The sequence below is a fragment of the Zeugodacus cucurbitae genome, chromosome 5 (assembly GCF_028554725.1).
Source record: "Zeugodacus cucurbitae isolate PBARC_wt_2022May chromosome 5, idZeuCucr1.2, whole genome shotgun sequence".
NCBI lineage: Eukaryota > Metazoa > Arthropoda > Insecta > Diptera > Tephritidae > Zeugodacus > Zeugodacus cucurbitae.
The window spans coordinates 1,343,068-1,360,892 of NC_071670.1; the positions used below are offsets into that span (position 1 = coordinate 1,343,068).

At 37.6% G+C, this 17,825-nt stretch overlaps 1 protein-coding gene across 1 annotated transcript in view; it reads right to left on the minus strand.

The window, feature by feature from the left end:
- LOC105212741 (uncharacterized) overlaps window positions 1-17,825 on the minus strand; it is a 172,364-nt gene that overhangs the window by 92,988 nt on the left and 61,551 nt on the right. The window contains 2 exon segments of the mRNA XM_054230733.1: window positions 10,599-10,725; window positions 11,847-11,943. Of these exon segments, the coding sequence (XP_054086708.1) occupies window positions 10,599-10,725; window positions 11,847-11,943 (224 nt within the window).

A 17,825-nucleotide genomic window follows, 5' to 3' on the forward strand; every position in this document is an offset into this window, starting at 1 on the left:
GATAAAATAAATTGTTTTGCAATAAATTCACATCTTCAAGCCTCAGTTGTCACTTCCACTTACCGCCACCTGCATTGAATTGCAATACAATTAGTAATATTTAAATGATTATTTAATTAAAACATGTTGTATTGTCTTCGCATTTATTGCAGCATTTGTGGTTGTTGCTATTTATTTAAATGGAAATCACTCATACACACAGGTGCACATGAAATTTTGTTAAATCGAGGCAAAGGAGTAGTCATCTTCAAATTACCATTATCTATTCGTTTGCAGAAGAAAGTCTGTCTTGCATGAATTATTTATGCATCCCTTGACTGCTTGTGATGTGATTAATGTTTGTTTATTGTACAATGAGAGCTAAAAAATAGACAATTTGAAATGGAGGCTTCACTTGCTGCTCTAATGTTGATGGAGGCATAAATTTAGTATGAATTATAAACTCATATATTACCGAATTTGCATTTAGTTGATTGGTAGCGAAAACTGATTAATTAATTGAGACAGGATTTTAAATTGACAGATGTTTGAAAAGGCTGTGTGAGGAAGTAAAGCCGCCTATTGATTAATTAAGTGACTAATAATGTAGTTTTTCGTAATTAAGATTACTGCTGAATTAAATCAGTGATTGAATAATCTATTAATGCTGCGACTAAATACGATTAAATCAAACTAATTAAAGAAATCCGCACTGGTGATTAATAGACTGACTGGCAAAGTCAATATACGCAGCCAGACTGACTGCTAAATGAAATCAGTGAATGATTAATATATTAATGGAGTGAATAAATATATTAAATACTAACTGCAATCAAAGTAATGATTTAAGTGACTAATAAAGTCAATTTTAGCAATTCGGTAGATCGCTGAATTAAATCAGTGAATGCTTAATCTATTAATGAAGATATTAAATATGTTTATTCAATTAAATAACTGGCTGCAGTCAAATTAAGTTCCGACTGGTGAATAAGTAAGTGGCTAACAAAGACTGACTACTGAATTAAATCAGTGATTGCCTAATCTATTAATGAAGCGACTAAATATGTTTATTCAATAAAATAACTGACTGCAGTCAAACTATATACTATATAACTGCAAAATAAATAACTACATTCAAATTAAATGTTGACTTAAGTCAGTTATTCTAGCTTATGAGCATAGATCAACTATTTTCCAACCTCATTTATTCAACGAAGTCACTAATTAATTAATTGATTAATCAGTCATGAATTTGTGATTGTTTAATTAATTGGAAAATTGGAATTGCAAAAGTCATTAACCGACCTCTCATTAATTAATTGATTTATTAAACGAATAATTCAATTCGACTAATCTCTTCATTAATTAACATATTAAGAGTATATTTTTTACATGTGAGTCGTGATTTTGTGACTGATTAAATAATTAGAGTAAAAGTCATTTACTGACTTTTTAAATGTCAGCTGTCTTTAAGCTAACAATGACAAAGTCCAGAACTGACTGTCCAATTGACTTTTTTAATAAATTTTCCCAGACTTTATAGCTCAATTCTAGTATTCTAACTTGGCTTTTATGCAAGCACTGACACATATTCAATCAATAATGCACTGAATAATCGAATTCATATCTCAATCATTGCATAATTCATCTACCGAGTGTATTACTTGGCACTATAAATTGGTAATTAAGGACTAGACAGCATAAATGGGGACTTAGTACGACAGACTTAATACGTACATATGTCTAAAATTAGGTCCAAACTGACCGCTTTATTTTTGGTGCGTCTGAGTGGTCGACACACTGCCGACCGACCAACTGACTAATTAATTATGCAATTGGTGCAATGATTGACCGACCAACCGACCGACAATGGCAGTGATTGCAACAAGGCATTGTTTGCCACAAGTATGACAACAGCAACAAGAACCACAACAACAATAGCCACAACAATAAGAACAACAGCTAGGACTGAAGCACAATCTGTTGTTAGATAAATATATCTGGTGTGATTTGAAAATGATTTGCAACGGCAAGTAAATATGAATGAGTGAGTGAGTTTACGAGTGTACGAGTGCGTCATGCCTCTGTGTGGGCGCATATGCCTCAATACAAATGAGTTATTTGATAAATTATGTTACACAATGTCGGCATTTAGAAATCCGGCGCATGGAAGTGAAATGAATTGAAAATATTTAATCACACAAGCGACAAATAAAACAGAAGTTGAGCCGAAGAAGAAGGTGAGGGTGTGTGGAGTGGGCTTGCTCTCGAAGAATAGGAAGCCGTAAAAAGGCGTGCAGCTGCCGCAAGCAAATTTTCCAACGACGAAAAGGCAAGCAAGAGTTGCCTGAAGTAACGCGACACCCGCTCACATCCCCACCTAACTACTCGGCACATCAAGTGAGCCCTACCACTCACCCCTTTTGGGCACATGCATCCCCACAGCTAATCACATTTCAATGCGAAATTCATTTGTTATTCAATTTATGCAGACCTTTGTTTATTTGTCTTCTCTTCTGCTTCTTCCTTCCCTTCTCCACCGGGTAATTTGCTTTGTTCTCACCGCTATTTGCGAGGCTCTATCTTTCTTTTTCTGCTAGCAGATAGCTAGCAGCGACTGACTGCCTTGTGGATATAATTATTGTCAAGCCTGGTAATTTATGGCTTTAACACAACGCTGACACACAATAAATTTTCCATTTTTGTTCCTCAGTTCACGGACCTTGGCGCATTTTTGCGCACATTATCAAAAAGACAAAAGCAACAGCAATTACATGGGTTTTCCGAAGAAAAATCGCTTATAATTTTCCGTTGTGATACCCCGAGAGGGGGGTAGGGGAAGGAGTTGCGTAGGCAAAGGCATTGGAAAATGAATTGAATTTCTGACAGCATAAAATTGCTACAAATCAATTGGCAAAAATGGGCTGAAAATATCATCAAAGCAAACCAATGAATATTAACAGCGCGGCGATAAGAAACACGAAAAATGGATATTAAAGGAGCATTGAGTGAATTTTGAAGGTTACGGCGGCATGTACTCGAGTACACTCACTTAAAATGAGACCAAACATTGGCTTTAAAAACTCGAAGAATTAAATTTTATCAAGAAACACTTAATTTAAAAAAAAAAATAAAAAACAGGGTTGCCACCCTTTTTAAATACGAATTTTTGAATAACAGTAAAATTTATTCGAAATTTATTTTGAAATAGGGTGCCAACCATTATCAAAAATTAAAAAAATATAAACTTAACACCTGATGTAAAAAGAAGAGTCTCATAGAGTTGCCATCTGTTTGAAAATATAAACTATAAATTCCCGATACTTATTTCAAGATTATGCTAATAATCACATTCAATTTTTCATTTTTCTTTTGAGTTCACCCTTTCTTTGCATTTATTCACCCCTCCTCCTCCTCTTCCTTGTGATACTCCCACCAACACTTGAGTGCAAACTATTTATAGAAGTTCTTACTACTCTTAAACTTCACCCGCAACCACTCAATCTCACGGTTTACCCCGCTAACGAAGTCATCACACCTCATTTACTTCCGCCATCAAAATTTACTATCTCCGACCCCTTTTCAGCACGGCACCACTTATAAGTCCACATAGGCCACAAGATTTACACACAATTTATGCGCGAAATTTTTCCCTTGACATTTAGCCTCAACGCTCATATATTCGTTTTAACCATATTCGACGGGCAAAAATTTACAACATTGTTGTTGCGCTTGTTGTTGTTGAGCGCCACAGTGATTTTATATGAAATCATATAACCTTTTTTATTATTTTTTATTATTTTTATTGTTGTTGTTGGCTAGCACTCATCTTCCTGCTCGCATTGCTCTTCTCCTCGTTCTTCTACTTCTACTGCTTTCACTTCGTGGTCCTCCGGCTGGGCTTGGCTTGGCTTGGCTGCTGTCGGCAGACGCTCAACTTAATGATGTTCAATAAACTTGCCCATGTCGCAGATAATGGGGCTATCACAACAGCAACAACAACAAGAACAAGGAAGTTTTCAGCAAGTCAGTGTGTGTGTGTGAGTGGTGCTCTGGTGAGTGGGATAATCGTGAATACGCTGATGCTGACATGATAAGGGACTTGTTTTCCGCAATTTTATCATTCAATTCTTTACAGAATTTGACATTTCATTATTTCTGCGTTTTATTATTGAATTCTTTTGCTGCTTTTCACAAAGTTTCCTTTTTTTGGAACTTTTAAAAGTTTTCACCTTTTATTGAAGCTTTTTTTTGGGGCTTACAATCCGCTTTTATTTTTTGTTTTTTTATTTTTAAAAATATGTCGTGCTATTTGTAGCGTGAAATATGTGAAAAATTTTGCTCGACATTGTTGTTTCGTTTTCACATTTTATGCGATTTTTATTTCGTTCTTAACTTTTTTACAGTTGAAGACACTTAATATTGTCATTTGGTCTTCCAGGCCAACCCACCCACAGGCAATTATTTAATGTGGTGTTTTTTTTAATTTTTGGCAGAGCCTTTATAGAATTTAATCGGGATTTCGGGTAGTCCCGAAACTACATATCTGACAAATTCTGATATTTTATTTTGAAAGTCGCAATAGTTTTGGAAAATGGTCAATTTTGAAATTTCGAAGATGAAAATAACAGTTCTGAAACCACATATCTCACGCATTTTCATATATTATTACATATACTGCAATAGATTTCGAAAAATGTTAGGTCAATTCCGAAATTTCCACCCTTATGGGTTTTCGAATTTTGAAAATTATTAATTTGACTACTATTTAAATTATTTTTGCATTTTAATTTTTATACTCTCGCAACAAAAGTTGATAAAGAGAGTATTATAGTTTTGTCCACATAACGGTTGTTTGTAAGTCCTAAAACTAAACGAGTTAGATATAGGGTTATATATACCAAAGTGATCAGGGTGACGAGTAAAGTTCAAATCCGGATGTCTGTCTGTCCGTCCGTCCGTCTGTCCGTCCGTGCAAGCTGTAACTTGAGTCAAAATTGAGATATCTTAATGCAACTTGGAACACGTGTTCCTTGGCACCATAAGAAGGTTAAGTTCGAAGATGGGCGGAATCTGACCACTGCCACGCCCACAAAATGGCGATAACCAAAAACACATAAAGAGCTATAACTAAGACATAAATAGAGTTATGAAAATAAAATTTGGAACATAGGATCGCATTAGGGAGGGGCACATTTGAATGTCATTTGTTTGGAAAAGTGGGCATGACCCCGCCCCAAATAAGTTTTTTGTATATATCTTTCAAACCAATAAAGCTATATAAACCAAACAGTCGTTTCTTTTAGCCGTTTCCTTATACAGTCCAAAAATGAAAGAAATCGGATAATAACCACGCCCCCCTCCCATACAAAGTTTAGGTTGAAAATGACTAAAAGTACGTTAACTCACTAACGAGAAACGTCAGAAACACCAAATTTTACATAAGAAATTGCAGAAGGAAGCTGCACTGAGATTTTTTTACAAAATGGAAAATGGGCGTGGCGTCGCCCACTTATGGGTCAAAAACCATATCTCAAGAACTACTCGACAGATTTCAATGAAATTCGGTATATAATATTTTCTTGACACCCTGATGACACTGGTGGAATATGGGCGAAATTGGTTCACAACTACGCCTACTTCCCATATAACTCAATTTTGAATCCTTCTGATTCGTTCACTTTATAATGTATACATAAGGAAGCGATAAAGATAGCGAAATAAAACTTTACACAAATACTATATTTGAGCTGTGACATCACTTGTGGAAAAATTGTCAAAATCGAACCATGACTTTTCAAGGGCCCTGATATCAAACATGAAGAACTCAGTGCCTAAGGGTAATTTTTCACCGAAAATATAGGTAAATCTCTAAATAAATTGCGAGAGTATAAAATGTTCGGTTGCACCCGAACTTAGCCTTTCCTTACTTGTTTCGAATACCTTTATGTGTTTTCGAAATCTCAAAATTTTTCTAATTTCAAATCAGTTTCAAATATTTGTTAATTTAATTTTTCCGAAAACCTTAATGTGTTTTCGAATTTCGAAAAATCAGAATTTTTTTAATTTCAAAACTGTTTCAAATTTTTTGAAGTTTACATTTTTCGAACACCTTTATGAGTTTTCGAATTTCGAAATTTGTTTTTTTTTCATTTTAAAAATTTCTACGTTACTAAAATAAAAAAAAATCCTCGATTTTTTAAATAAACTGCTTTGGAAATTTTCGGATTTTGTAATCCTAATCCGAAATTTCTAGATATTATTATATATTATTTTATTTTATGACTATTTTCTGTATTTTAATTTTCGGCACTTCGAGATTAATTTATTTATAGACAATCCCGAAATTTCGGGTTTTTTCATAAATTTGCTTTTCTCTTCATTTAGTCACTCCCCCACTGGCAACCCATATTTATCTATTTATATATTTTTTCCACATAATTTCTCACACTTCACTACAATGCAGTCTGTCATTACGCCTCACCCCCTCTCTCATTTAACGCTTACTTTTTTATGTGGCATGCAGTGCTATTTTCCTCTTTAATTCTTCAACGTATAAAAAGTAGTCATTTTCTCCATCATTATTGCCTCAATTTCGTTTTCAGGAATTCCAAGCGCTACATTCCTTGATTGCTACATTTTATATACTTATTTGCTCACAAAATAGTTATGACTGCCGCTGCCGCTGCTGCTGCCTCTTCTTCATCGACCATTTTAATATTTTCCATCTTCATTTCGTTGCATGCCACACATGCCACACACTCATTCATCCCCAGAGCATTTAACGATTTATTGCCTACTATAAAATTTTCGTTGTAAAATTTGACGCTTGACTGCGGGGCAAACTCGCACACACACGCACACATATGAGTGTGGATGGTGAAGCAGATACAAGCACACATTGTAATACACATATGTATGTATGTAGACACATCGTAGCATCCAATCAGTTGAAAAATAGTCTAAATGAGTGAGTTGAAATCAATTTTCAATTTCTTGATTTGCTATTTATTTGCGGTCTGGCGCTGGGACTGCCTGCACACAAAGGGCTGTCAGCGTGAGTTGCCATAAAATAAATATTTTATTCTTAGAATTCAGATGGATTTCGGTAAGAAAATAATTTACTTTTATGACCATTGAGCGCTGGGATATGCCACAAATGGCATTTTCAAATTTTCCTATTAATATACGGTCTAAATCTATAAGCCTTAGAACAGAGTGGTGTAGGCGCAACAAAAGGGTATTGGTATAAGGCTCATATATAAATATACTTTGTCAAAAGACAATTTATTTCAATTTCGTGACGAATTCCTTAACTCCACTCCTCCAAAAGAAGTTGGAATTAAAATTGCCTGCAATTTAATTATCATACGCCGTGTACAACCGCACATATATATTATGTAAATATGCGGTAAATTTCTACTTTTTTTCATTTCTTTCGCAATTGAATTACGCAAAATACACACACACAAGCCTTTTAATGAAGAGCTTATATAATATGCGCATTTAGTCTTCGTCAAGTAATCACTTAGGTAACATAAGTGAATGCCACATAAGTCCATATCACTTACAACGCGACAGCTTATACATTTAATAAATAAAATATGAGTGGCAAAGCAGAAAAGAAACAAAAGAGAAGAAAAACAACTAAAGACAACCAATATTAAGCACAAATTAATTTCGATTACGCGAAGAATGCAAAGCCAGCAAATAAGGAACGCGCGCTTTGTCTGGGCTCAGGCCCACTCAAATACACAAATACGAGCAGCTGTCCGGCTACTCAGGCACGTTTTCGTCTTTGTTGTCGACGCTATTGACTCAATGGACATATTGCCACTTTGCCTTGACGAGCGGCGCGTTGCGGCTGAGCAAGTGATTTCACTTTCCCTTTCCACACACTTTCTTCCACGCTCTGCTGTCGTCGCAGCAGCGCAGTATGTCACTGTGTTATGATTTGCTGATTATTTTGCTATTAAGCGGCTAGGGATGAGGGCAGCTGCAGCAAGGCACAGATAATTTCTTTTCTTTTTCGTATTCACAGGGCGAGGGCAGCTGCCGACTAAGCTTACGAGCATAAATAAGTAATCGGGGTATTAGTGCGTTGGGGCGGCTTAAGAGCGTTAAGGCGGTGCACTACTTAAGAGCGGCGAGTGAGAAGATAGAGGGAAAGAGAGAGAAGAGATGTTAACGCTGGCCGCGCAATTAACTGTTAAAATAATATTTTGTTACATGAAGTGCGGCTTTACGCTTATAGAGTGGACAGTCAGTGGTGTGACGGGACTTAAACCCCGACTATTTAAGTGGATATATAACATATGTATAATCTCCTCACTTAAAGAATCACTCATACGCCATGCTGCGACATTCTACTGCAACATTTTCCTCACTTTCAATTATTTAATATTGCAGCGTCAAAAATGTTACTCATACGCCGTGGCATGAAGTTTAAAATAAATATTAAACACACTCGCAGCTACAAAATAGCAACTATTCGTGCAGAATGAATGCATTGTGTGCATAATAAGCTGGAAGTTTTTTGTTTTCCAGCGAATTCCTCGAAATTTATAGCTCAGACAAACTTTGCACGCTCACGCAAGTATCGGAAGTATTACCAAGTTTGGCTAATTATAACACAGTGCGCTATTCTTAGTAGATTTTTAAGCAATTCCAGCAAATTTTCTACATGTTAGTGAATTTTGAGCAAATTTGTGGAACTTTGGATTTGGAAAATTTAACTTTCTTAAAATAAGATGAAGAACTAAAAGTGCTGTATTTCTGATTTTTTTCATCTAAAGCACAATTATAAATTCTAAAATAAACTCAGGTTTTTATTATTATAATTTTATTATTTTTGAGGCAAATATTGAAAAAGGAAATTAAAAAAAAATTCAGCTCATTTACATAAGCTTAATCACGATGACTGTGCGCTCAAGGTTGGTGAAGGATTACCAGTTCTCGCTACCAGTTGCATCTGAACACTTCACAATCTTATTAATTTGGGTACCTGGCCACAACGGAATCGCAGGAAACTGCAAGGCTGATAAACTTGCTAGGCTAGGCGCATCGGTCTCACTTACAGTGGAATGGGAACAAGGAGGACCGCCGCTGTCCTCTTGCAACTTGCTTCTGGGTGAATGGGTCTCAGCTGAATTGAGCAGGCGCTGGACAGCTACTAGCACCTCCTCTGTCGCAAGATCATTCTGGTTCTTCGCACTAAACAAGGTCAATCTTTTCCAAGTTATAGGAGTTCTAACTGGTCATTGAAGCTGTTTAGAAGAGGATGAGGTAGAATCTTCTCAGAATTTCTTCTTGGAATGCCCCGCCTTTGCGAGATGTAGGCAAAAACTCCTTGGATCTCACTTTTTTGGGCATCCCCCGCGAATTAGCGGATACAGAAATGAAAAACCTCTTCAAATGTGTGGTAGGTTCTAGGCGCTTTGTCGATTCATAAATTTAAGTGACGGGGTTGAAATTGTATGGCATTACAAAGGACTGTTCTTAATAGTCTAAGTGGTTTTCCTTTTTAAGGAAATAGCCTTCGTACCTAGCCTAACATAATTATCACATAACGGTTGTTTGTAAGTCCTAAACGATTTAGCTGGTTTATCTATAGCAAAGTGATCAGGATGACGAGTTGAAATCAGGATATATATCTTTGCGAATGTCCGACTCATTTAAAAACATTATAAGTTTTTAAGGCCCCAGATATCGAGTGATAAGACCTCAGTGCCAATGGAAAATTTTTTACCAAAAATACTTGTAATTCTCTCAGATATTTTAAAGAAAGTAAGAGGAATTTTTTTTCTTCTAATTATGGGCAAAATCAGGTGAATACTTTCTCTAGCCCCCATATACCTCATATACGGATTTTCAGACTTCCGATGGACTTTATACCGTATGTATTGTGTTAATATGTCAGATACCCGAGCAAAATTAAATGAGCGTATAAAATAAAATGTCGAATTAAATAAATAAATTGAGAGGGTATGAAATGTTCGGTTACAGTCGAATTTAGCGCTTGCTTATTTGTTGTAAAATAATTTTTAAAAATCTGTAATTTTTTCTCTTTATAAAACTGAGCTTTTAATTTTCAAATATTAACTTCTCATTACATCGTTTATATTTTGTGCCACCCTGTATCCATTTACACTTTGTCATCAACATCATTAAGTCGTTCAAATGATACTCATCCTTTAATTTGCCTGTCACACTTATAATTATTTGCTGCCCGAAATATAATAATTAAAGCAACACAACAACCCTGCAATCATGAACCCCACCTCACCCTCAGCCTATTAGCAAATTAAACACTCGAAAGGACACACATCACATTGACCCTGCGCTGTGGGTTGAGTGCCAAATTAATAGATAAACTAGCGCGTGTCACAGTAGCACTATAGACACTAATAAATACTCACACACATATCTATGTATATATAGACATAAATACAAAAGAATGCATTTCAATTGTAGTGAAAATCCGGTCGAAGGCACAAACTCATTATTTGTGTGTGTGTGTGTCAATGTTATCGAAAAAGCTTTTGTTTGTTATTTATCTATACAGCATATATATATATATATATGAGTATACGAGTAAAAGTATATTGTTGTGTACTCACCGATTGTTGTAATTAATGTTAATGAGTAGAGAAACGCCGATGCATAGGTCCACTTGTGTGTGGGTGGATTCATTTGTTCGCCGGGTTGATAAATTTTCGATTGGCGTACGGCGCGCAGCAAGGTCTCCTGCGGGGAAGAAGAGAAGAAGAGAAAGTAGAAGCAGCAGCATTAGTACAGTATAAATATATACTCGGTTAAGTAAGTGATTTGGCAAGTAGTAAATGGGCGAGTGCGACTGTTACTAGTAACTAAATGAATAATTCAGTGTTGGAATTTTCTCTCTTTTTTGGTTTTTTGGAAAATAAAAACCCAAATGAAAATGAAAATGAATAGGCAAATTGTGAGTGCCGGCGTAGACACTTTGAAGCGCATTACAAATAGTTAGAGCTGCTGAAAATGCTCGAATGTGTTTTGCATGTTAACATACAAGAGAACTACATACAAATACATACACACACTCATACAAATATAAATATGTGGGGCACACTGCCTTGACAACAGCGAGGTGGACACGTGCTGCAACAACAACAACAGCAAACAGCAGCAGCTAAAAAACACAATTGATGAAGTTGCATGCCTCAATATATGGAAGTGAATATGTATGTGTGTGTGTGTATGTATGACAACAGCCAGTCAAGCAGAGACAATGAAGTCGAGCAAGCCAACAAAGTATGTATGTAAATAAGTAGTATGTGAAAATGCATAAATACCAACTAAAGCACGCACACACACATATCCACTTTCTATATGTATATGTATATGTATGCATGTGCCTGTTTATTCATGCGAGTCCATAAACTAGCAAGCAAACGAGTGTGCGTGCGTGTGTCTGTTTGTGTGACCATTAAATAAATTACAAAGTGAAACAAGCAAAGTCATGCACGAGTCTAACTGTACATAAGCACATAAACACATAAACACCACTGAGAACCAGTGCTTGTGTCTTTCTGTCTCTGAGTGTGTCTGTGTGTGTGAATGACAATTTTTGGCTGCTGGACATTTGAATAAATGAATTCGGCCAACAATGCACACATTTCAAGACAGTCGGCAGTAATAGAAATCGGCAATGAATTGGTTAGTGCGCCGGCAGCTTGTGCTTAGTAAGTAAGTGTTACTGTATATTTGTGTGTTTGTGCGTTTGCATTTATGACTCAATATAAGTTGCTTGCGCCGCTGGCATTCTTCGCTTCTTTATTTCGTGCACTTCGCTCTTTATTTACTATTCATTTGCAATCGCCGACACTTACCTGGAAATGTTGCACCTCCTGTGCGGCCAGACGTGTCCAATTCTCTTTGTATAAAATATTCAAATCCTCCGTAATCGACCACAAACGATCCACGGTGCTGAAAATGAAAAGAGTAAAAGCGATTGGAGAATTAATTTGCATGTCTTCAAAAGTGTCTAAGAATATTTGGAATAATTCATAAGGGTTTTAAGTGATAGGGTAATGCAGTGATGGGGGAGATCTCTAGGAATAACACGTTTATTGTACCTCGTGGCCTCTTCTCTTCACTTCTGCAGGAATAATGTGTTTATTGAACCTTATGCCCTCTCTACTCTACTCTCCTCTTCTTCACTTCTTCCCCTCATCTTCTTTCCTTTTCTTATCTTCCTTATCATACTCAGTTCTCTTATATTTCTCACTTTTCTTGCTACATTTCCTTTTCTTCCTCACTTTTCTTGCTCCTTTCTCTTCTCTTCCTCAAGTATTTTCTCTTCTTCACTTATCTTATCTAACTCACTTCTCTTTTCTTCCACACTTACCTCCTCTCCCTCAATTCCCTACTCTTAATCTCTTCTCTTCTCTTCCTAGCTTCCCTTCCCTTCTCTTCTGTTCCTCCCTTCTCTTCCTCCCTGCTCTTCGCTTTCTTACTTCTCTTCTCTTCCTCACTTCTTTTCTCTTCTCTTTATATTCTTTTTACTACTTCTCTCCTCTTCCTTACTTAACTTATCTAACTCACTTCTCTTTTCTTCCTCACTTCCTTTCTTTTTCTCAATTCCCTACTCTTTCTTTTTTCTCTTCTCTTCCTCACTTTTCTTATATTCCTCAATTCTCTTCTATTTATCTTCTCTTTCTTGCTTCTCTTCTATTCACCATTTCACTTCACTTTCTGCCTTCTCTTCTCTCCCTCAATTCTCTTCTCTTCCACACTTCCCTTCTCTTCCTCACTTCTCTTTCTCATTTAACTTGTGTTCCTACTTCACTTCTCTTTCTCACTTTTTTTCTCGTCCTCGCTGTTCTTCTCTTCTTATCCTAATTTTTCTTCTCTTCTTCTCAAAAGTAAGAGAGCTTCAAAGCCTTTCACCTTCCGTCTTTAATAGCTTCCCATTAATGACTTCAGAACATTTTTCTTTTCAAAGACGGATCTGTCGTCATATATAGTTCTATATGTATTATATTGAATTGATAATGTGGTCTAGACATATTCAAGTGATTGAGACGCTTCCATGAAGTCAGTAAGTTTAGGTTAATATCCTAAAGGGATTCTAAAGAGATTGTCGTACAACTCTATTATCTGTTTCTCGAGAATCCTTCTTTTGTAGTTGTTTAGAACTACAAGTACAATGGAACTTCTTTCATCCAGATATACCGAATAACCACTGAGTCCACAAAAAAGGCATATTTGAAATTTAATCTATAGAAATCATAATCCTCTTTTTATATTTGCAAAGCTTCTTGAGAGGAGCAAAAACCTCTCTGAATGCAGCTCACTTCAATTTTAGGTCAGAAAAGAAGAGTTTTGACCCGGTTTGAGTGACTTGAATAACTTGTAATCGCCTGATCTCGCCATTCGCACGTAAAATGTGTAAAACGTAATGGCTGTGCTATCTCCCACGATGTCATATCATTATCAAGACAATTGAAAAAACGTCCAACAACACTAAAATAATGTAGTTTATGCCAGCGCCACAGAAGATTGCGGTAGGTGTCGATAGCCCTGCACATTGCGGCGCCAATTCGCATGCAAAACAGCAAATTCACCATAAAACTAAAAGGTTGCCAGCCAAAATGCACACACACTCCCACACACATACATACGCAGCTGTAGAGATCGCAAGCGTAAAAACAATTTTCGTGAAATTAAAATCAATTCGCATAAAAAAGCCACAAATACAAAGGCGCGAGCGTTGCAAGGAGCATAAAAACTACATTTTCAGCACCAACACACACATGCACCATAAATTATAACACATACTGACGCGTAGTTGTTTATCTCTGCGCGCTACTTGAAAATTCCACAGCAGCAGCAGCAGCGACTATGCACCGTTATGCAAAATGCGTAAGCGATTTTACAACAAGTACACCGAAGCATTTACACGAAAATGCCTGAAAGGTTTGGCCAAATCTGCAAGCAGGTGGGCAATGAAAGGATTGACCGCTCGCCCTGCGCGTCCACCGCAGGCACAAGGACACACTGGTGGGCGCTCATTAATATGCAACACGGTTGAGCTGCCGGTGTGTGTATGGCAGCAAATGTAAATTTTATTGGTTGTTGTCATTTTCAATTTCGTTGTTGTTGTTGCATGTTGCAAGTTTTTTTTTTAGTTGCCAAACGTGCTTGTTGAAATTTTGTATAGAATTTTGCGAAAATACATTTTTTGTGCGAGCTTCAAGAGAGAGAGAGCGAGCGCTCCTTTGTTATTCAAACTAAATTTATTTCTTATTCTAAGCGGCGTTTGGTCTTTCATTTCACTCACTTGAATATTGTATTTTATTATGCACACTTTGCACAGTAGAAGGATACACTCACACACAATTGGTGCTGCATTTTAATTATTTGCTTGAGCAATTTTTTTCGAAATATTTCTCTTTGTGCGCCGATGCGTGAAAAAAACTAAGAAAATAGTAATAAATTAGTTGCACAAAGTAATAAATAAATGCGCGCTCAAGCGAGTTCAACTCTCTATAATTGAAGTTGCTTTCGCTCAATTACACAATTGCGACGATGAGACATTGTGGCTTTTGTCGGCATTTGTATGAGCGCCCGGGGCGTATAAGCAACATTACTAAAAATCACAACTGTCTATAATATTTATTTTGTTGCAAGTGTTTTGTGTTCTTTTATTAATCATGTAATCTGGTAGGATTTCGAGACTTAAATCAAAAGAAAAGAAAATCTCAACCCAGGGTTGCATGTGACGCTGGCATAATAGATGATATATAGGTCTTAAGGGTATAAGTTTTTCCACTCTGAAGGCTCTACTTAACAATAACTCAAGAAGAACAGAGTCTCTGTAACTCAAAATTACTCTTTTTTAGCATATAAAGCCGGTTTCCAGAAAGTTTCAGGGACAAAGCGACTTTAAGAACTGAACTGAAGTAGTTTTAAGATTCCATTTTTATGTTTAACCACATTTCACAATTACTTTCCAAAGCTTTAACTCAGTTCTCCATTAATCTCTTATCATCGATTAACGATACGAGGGCCGATCTTTAAGATCAAATTCCAGGCCATCACTTTCTGTATAGATTTCAAATCTTGTTTCGAGTCGTAAGGCCCTATTCATCTCCATTTTGGGAAATCCATATGTTATAAACGGAAGAGATCCTAAATAGGAGCTCCAACTCTGAACTTATCTTGCGAAATGAGCGGAGTCAGAAGCTAGTTCGATCTCAACCTTCTTATAAGCAACCATAAACACCTCTTGAATATGTATGTAATTGGCGTAGGAACCGTTTATCCGAATCGATAAAAACGCGATATTTTTCGATTTCCCTCGCAATTCCAATCCAGTTGGATCTCAAGATCCCAAGCGTAACCAGGTCTGTCTCCACTTGGTCTTTCCAACGGAGTAGAGGCCTTCCTTCTCCTCTGCTTCCACCGGCGGGTACTGCATCTAACACTTTGAAAACTGGAGTATTTTCGTCCATTTGGAAAACATGACCTAGCCAGAATTAGCGCTGTCTTTTTATTTGCTGAACTATGTCAATGCCGTCGCGGAACTCGTACATCGTTTCTGATATTCGCCGTTGCCAATGTCCAGAGTACCATAAATCGTCCCCAAAATTTTTCTCTCGAAAACCCCAAGAGTCGTCTCGTCGGATGGTGACATCGTCTGCACTATAAAACAGGACGGGAATAATGAGTGACTTGTAAAGTTTGATTTTGTTCATGTTATCACTAACACATTTCGAGGAATCCCCAACCCTCTTTAAAGGTTATCTATACACCTGTTCGGACTTCGGTTCTCATTAATAAATTTCGTGAAATCCACCGGTCCCCCTTGGGGTTCTTAAAGACTCCGGTTCAGACTTCGGTTTACACTAACACATTTCGAGTCAAAGAATTCCGGACACATCACCCTTCAGTCCATTTAACATAGAATTAACCAAACAAAATGTTTCCTCACTCACTTCTACTTAAACACAAAGTACAAGAAGCTCAACACTTTTCCACATTACTGAAGAAACATAGCACTTTACAGCACTAATTACATATTAATGCGTAAGAGCAACAAGAAATTACACAAACATTGCTTACTCAACCACTTACCTTCCTCTGGCGCACCCTCTGGTTAGGCGAACATGTGAGACATGTGGATTTCTAAAAGCAACAATGCAAAGTCTTATGTGACAGCTATTAGCCTTTGCCCAAAAACCAATATTTTAGTTAATGTACCCGAAAGTTTGTGTGCTCTAAAATCACCCCCCGGCTTGCCGCTGCCACTGCAATATTTGCTTTGTTATGGCAAAAATTACTTAATACGATTTGGCTCGAGCCAAAACCAAACATGAAAATGCATTCTCATTAAAACAAGAATTACTTCACATTTGTGTACGAAAACACCGCAGGATAACAGGCACTAGTGGTGGCCATTAAGCAGCAGGAGCCAACACTGAGACACTGCACGCGCCTTAGAGCCAACACACGCGCCGGCCATGTAGCCGAAGAAACTCGCTCATGTGCCAAGCTGGGCCATTGGGCGGTTGGCCGTCTGCCACTCACGTGGGTCCATAAAGTAATTAAATTTAATCCGCCTCACAGAAAATTTAAACGGATGACCGAACGTAACGCGTACGCACGCACGCATACAAATGCATGCGTCATTGCGTAATGGACGCAGAAACAAACATGTCTCCAGCAAACCAACTCCGGAACCACACAGTCTCCCGCCTCACCACACACAATGCAAAGGGTCACAGCCACTGGCTGGGAGCTTGGCAGTTCGGGGCTAACGGCTGACGATTGTTTGACGGAGTTGACGTCTACCCTTGCCCTTCCATACTGCGACAGACTGTCTGCACTTTGGTTTCAGGTTGACTACGTTGTCAGCACTTTTGTTCTACCTGCGCCTTCGTGTCTCTTTGTCTCACTGTCTGTCTGCCTGCCTAACTGTGAAACTGTGTGTCCGTCTGTGCGTCTACTTATGAGAGCTTATATTGTTTTGTTGTTATTACTGTGCGTACTTGAACTTCAACAAAGCAGAAAGATACATAAATGCCAATGGACTCAGGCAGGTAGAGACAGAGGCAGAACCAGAGCCAGTGTCGTATGGCACAGCGTACGTTGGTTGACGTGACGCCTGGGCGACGTAAGTGGCCTGAGTGCTTGGCTGAGAGATGCCATTGGCTGGACGGACGGACGCCATTTGTCCTACTCGGGTTGTTCAACGAACCAAATATCATTGCCTTTTGACTTGTCTATTTTATGAGTATTGTGGCTTTGTGGCATTCACAGCGGGATTTGTCCGTCGGTCGGTCCATCTGTGTGTACGTGGGAGTGCATAAACAACTCAAGCTTATGAAGAGCACGACATTGTGTGTAATGCAAAAGTATATAAACTTGGTAAACAAGCAGCTCACATATGCGGCGATGTAGACACTTCAGCGGATGTAAGACATTACACTTTGACCGGAGATGGCTGTTTATTTTTCCGGTAAGTAGGTAAACTGGTAGCGTGTGCGACGACGGAAGATTGGGCTGCCTTGAAGGCCAGGGCAAACGATTTCTTTTGTATAAAATAAAAAAGGAAGGCAATGTAATTACCGAGGACACAACCGGCCTCCTGGATTTTCCGTTCTTAAAGACCTGACCTCTGATATCTTGGCTTAAAGCTCTTGTACGTCTTCCTGTGGTTTCCGTCTATCTTTTTGTTACAACTGTCATTTATCTGAGCTTGGTTCTAACAAGTCGATTCTAATGATCTATATAGAACAGTGGATGACTCTTGTCTTGTCCTCCGTCTTCCTGTGGTTTCCATTTCCCGTTTTGGCAGAACTACT